Source organism: Anneissia japonica, unplaced genomic scaffold, assembly GCF_011630105.1.
Source record: "Anneissia japonica isolate Jap-2015-1 unplaced genomic scaffold, ASM1163010v1 scaffold11144_len554210_cov170, whole genome shotgun sequence".
In the NCBI taxonomy this organism is placed as follows: domain Eukaryota; kingdom Metazoa; phylum Echinodermata; class Crinoidea; order Comatulida; family Comatulidae; genus Anneissia; species Anneissia japonica.
In genome coordinates, this window is record NW_022708762.1 from 146403 (window position 1) to 151206 (window position 4804).

The 4804-nt window shown below is 32.9% G+C and overlaps 1 protein-coding gene across 1 annotated transcript in view; it reads right to left on the reverse strand.

The window, feature by feature from the left end:
- Nucleotides 1-3596, reverse strand: part of LOC117106557 (tyrosine-protein kinase receptor Tie-1-like) — an 11886-nt gene extending 8290 nt beyond the window's left edge. Inside the window, exons 1-2 of the mRNA XM_033247940.1 lie at nt 3566-3596; nt 3199-3213 (exon numbers count right to left, since the gene is read on the reverse strand). Coding sequence (XP_033103831.1) covers nt 3199-3213; nt 3566-3596 — 46 coding nt within the window. The remainder of the gene's footprint in view (nt 1-3198; nt 3214-3565) is intronic.
- Between the last annotated feature and the right edge of the window lie 1208 nt (nt 3597-4804).

Below are 4804 nucleotides of genomic sequence, written 5' to 3' on the forward strand. Positions count from 1 at the left end.
TATATATATATATATATGCCATGGTTAATAATCAAGATTATGTTTGATTGCCTATCTGTGTCATTCTCCATGCGGAGAGTATTTTTTTTTTTGTTTCTCCCACTTAATGTTTACTACAAATATTATAATTATTATTATTATTATATTTTTTTTATTATTATTGTTAATATTAATTATTATATCTTATCTTATTATTATTTACTGTAATTTAGTAAGTTGTTAATATTACTTAATTAGAGTACATTGCCCTTGTTATTTATTTACCTTTCTGAAGAATTTTATATTGTATTTTGCGTTGTGTGAAATAAAATAAAATGGAAATTATGAGATAAATGACATTTATTGTGAGACAATTGATTGATTACTTTCTCTCGAATATGTGGTTTGTTAGGTTGCCCTTACGTGATTGTGTAGAATCGAGCAAGGAGCATGTGTTGCATAATGAACCACAAAGATGACTGCCCAAATTATTGCTGTCACAAGAGTTTAATGTGCCTCTTGAATTTAGGTCTTACTAATAATTATATCAGGAAGGATAATTCGTTTGCTATAGGCTAAGAACGGTGTGAAGGAGACATAAGACGTTCTGTGGTTGTAGGAATGGCATATGTTTCTGAATTAAAGCCTTTAGTGGTGGTAACCTATTTGTGATAGACAGTCACAGTAGTATGTCTTTTCCTTTTTTATATAGAAGTGTTAATGGGTCGTTGATAACAATTTATATTCCAGAGGTGTCCGGCCGGATAATTCTTCTGTCCGATTCTTGAAAAATCAAAGAAAAAATTCGCCTCATACACAATGCCTTGCAGTACAGATGTTTTTGGTAAAGTGCACGGGATGATAGGGAGAAGGTACAAATGTTTGTCCGTGGGTTTATGAAAGAGATATTTTTAAGTATACTATTTTCCATGGTGACGGTGATGTCCAAAAAGTCTACACTGCTTGTGGTTTTGTTAGCATTGAATTCGGTAGTAGGATGAGCAATATTATTGATTAATAGAAACGTCTCCAAATAATTTTTACCATACATATGTAAGTGTATATGAACAAGCCAACATACTATATATAAATAATATAGTTATAAAAATTAAATATAAAAATGTTTATACAAAAAAGCAATAAAGGCATCATCAGACTGATTTCAATGTAAAATATTGTAGATATAATAATATGAAAAATATAACAATAATTATTAAAAATGTCTTCACCTTGTACAGGTGTTCACCTTATACAAGTATATAACGATGATATCTTGTCGATCTGATAATTATTTCCTAATTGATATCAAGGTTTAATGCTATTTGACTGTTCATTCACCTTATCAACCTACTCCGAAGTTAAACTCAAGCAACTAAATTATTTATAAGGTAAACCTTATAATTATAGTTTACACGTGAAATAATATTGTCTTAAATATCTTACCAAAGACTTGCTGCCAAAGTAACAGCGTAGCAACAAAGATCTGTAATTAATAAAAACAAATTAACCAAAATGTGTATATAATTATAAATGTTATACGTATGTATGTCTGCAGCTGTTTTATGTGGGTATTTTATGGGTAGATATATGCATGTATAACGTTCATATCAGTTCTTAAAAAATGCTTCCGGTGAGACTTGTTGTGTGAGACAAATTTCACACGCCTAAGCCTAGATCAATGTGCCAGGCCTGTGCTTACCCCGGTCGCGGCCAAATTTTGAGTGTTACTGTTTCATATTCTTGTAGTAAGCGTTTGTACCGTTACTTTTCGGTAGGTTTTTATAGATAGGCTTATATTTATGATGTATTTTATTTGTATATGCCTAATACATGGTGTTTGCATTTTATTTATTCAGTATTTTTTTGATAGAACTGAACCTTTTGCTGAAAAGGTAAATGACAGCAAACCATCATACCGTCATTGATGGTGAGTCGAATGGCCGAGCAGATAAGGCAGGGGCGCCGCAACCTACAATCATATATAACATCGGCGCTTGTTTGAGAGGCACGCTCGCCTATGGTTCTGGTGTTGGAAAAAGTCCTCTCTCGGATAAGTAAAACCGTAGATATATGAAATAATGTGATGCTTTTATCAGTGAAGTCTCTTTATGAGTCTTAGTGAGTGGAGTTGTTTTTAGTCGTGAGAAAACGGCTTGCTGTCTCTGCAATTGAACCCACGACCTGGGATTAGAAGGCAAGCACCTCAACCACCAAGCTATTTAACTCCACTCCCTCCTATGATTTAATTTAGGCCTACTTGTATTTTTATTGTGTGTCCCTTAAAGATACATCTGTACGCTTTCGGTAACTGAACTTTGGCTTTTGCAAGGTGAATAATAATAATAATAATAATAATAATAATAATAATAATAATAATAATAATAATAATTTGCTATTTATGTAGCGCATATTGCAAGAACTGCCTCTATGCGCTTAACAACAACTGTCCGAAATATTCAAGATTTTATTTTTTAATAATCTTTTCGTGTCAGACATGGTTTTCTATTTGGGTGCTAGAAAGATAAACATTATACATGATTCTTTCATTATGAGTCTTTGGGATTGGACGTGTTGTTGATCTCCTCCCTCCTCACCCTTACTTTTTTCAATACCCAATTAGTATTGAAAAAAGTAAGGGTGAGGAGGGAGGAGATCAAAAACACGTCCAATCCCAAAGCCTCATAATGAAAGACTCATGTATAATGTTTATCTTTCTAGCACCCAAATATATATAAAAAACATATCAATATATATAAAAATACATATATATAAAACAGAAAATTATATTTCACCAAATCAAAAAACCTTAGCTTTAAATTTTTACTGAAATCTCCTAATATTTTTTTTTAATAACTTTGTTTCTTCTTTTTTGTTTGCCTTAAAAAATTAAAGAAAGAAAGCATCTTAACTATCAATACAACTCCATTCTTTTGACTCTTAGGCAAGAGGTAATGACTAATCAGAAGTAAGTAAGAAATATATGAGCTCGTCGTTTTAATTGGTATATTAAATTACTGTACATCAGTTTATTCTACTATTCAAACTTTTCAATTTACAAATTTTTACATAAATCCTGAATATTTTGTGCAAACAAGTAAACAAAATCATTAATACTTGGATAGTTGTTATGTTAGGGTATTGATTGAAAACAATACTAAGCCTATGTCTCAGTAAATAATTAAATTTTGTATCTGTGTATATGCATCAAACAGCTCTTACCTTGTTCAAATTCATCTTAAGAGAAGGATATACACATCTTGTGAATACCGTTAACAAACTGCTCTGTAGAAGTGTGAGACTGATATTTATAGATTCAATGTTGGGAATCTAGACACCTGGCAACTTTAGTGCAGACATTGAAATTGACATAATACATACCATATTGTCACATAAATGTATGAGACGCGTAGTTACGGCCATAAAACTGGAATAAAAATATATCGATATGCAGGATGGACTTATTTTACGTGCATGCAACTTTATCAAATGCAAAGAGTTATTGGTCATAACCATGGTACACACAAGTCACTGATAATGTAAGATGCATGATTAAAGTATAAATATTGGGAAGAAATTGAAACCTTACAGTGCTTCTCGTAATTCTTCTCAGGTGCCATGCCACTCGGTGTAGAAGATCATTTCACTCCATCTCATACAGTTACTAGCCCTCTGAATAGTGAGTTTTGCCTTCTTTTTTGCTAACCAGGATGTCAACCCATCTATCAATTTCATTTTTTTGTCTGCCTCGACTTCTTTTCTCTTTAATTTTCCCTGTTGTTACTAAATGTTCTTTCCCCCAAAACCACATTTTTCTATTCCGATCTTAGGTCTTAATTTATTCCTTATCCTGCACATGATGGTTCACAGTAGCATTTTGGTAATGTGACACATTAAACTGATAGTTTTATGTTGCCTACATTCGGTTGCACCTGATTTCTTTGGTAATGCACTAACCATATACTTTAGGAAATTAGTCTAATTTAATCTAACACTGTTATAGGCCTACATGCTATTCAGTATTTTGTAATTTCTTCTATGCCAAAATGTATGGCTAGCACGATAAATAAAAGATGCTTCTTTTGTGTGTATGCTGAGCAAACACTATCAATTATTTTTAGTCACACTTAACAAACAGTATTATTCGCATTCCAATATAAGTCTTGCACTTAAAAGGGTCATCACATGCATCCAACACATAAAATCATGGGCTTGTTCTAATCATCTCTTCCTCAATGAGAGTAAAACTAAGTTCATTCACTTCACCTCACGTTTTAATAAAAACATGTCAACGATTCAAACTGTCACTATAAGGAATACGACTATATCAGCAAGTCAATCTGTCCGAAACCTTGGTGTAAAGTTAGACAATACTTTGGGCATGAAGGAACATGTGAACTCCATTTGTCAGTCTTCTCTTAGGGCATTACGTCAAATAAGCTCAATTAGGAAATACGTATATCAAGCAACAACAACAAAACTTATTCATGCCTTTGTTACCTCACGTTTAGACTATTGTAACAATCTCTTGTATGGTCTTCCAAAATCTGAAATTAACAAGCTCCAACGCATACAGAACACGGCTGCAAGACTGGTTACAAAAACCAGACGCCATGAGCACATAACCCCAATTCTTCTTTCACTCCACTGGTTGCCCGTTCATCAACGGATCATTTTCAAGATTCTTTTGATTACATATAAGTCCAGGCATAAAAACGTACCACATTACATCACATGCTTAATACAAGATCACTCCACCAAGCGAACATTACGTTCCAGCACTAAAGGGCTTCTTCATACCCCTAAAGCATTCACACAGTCATATGGC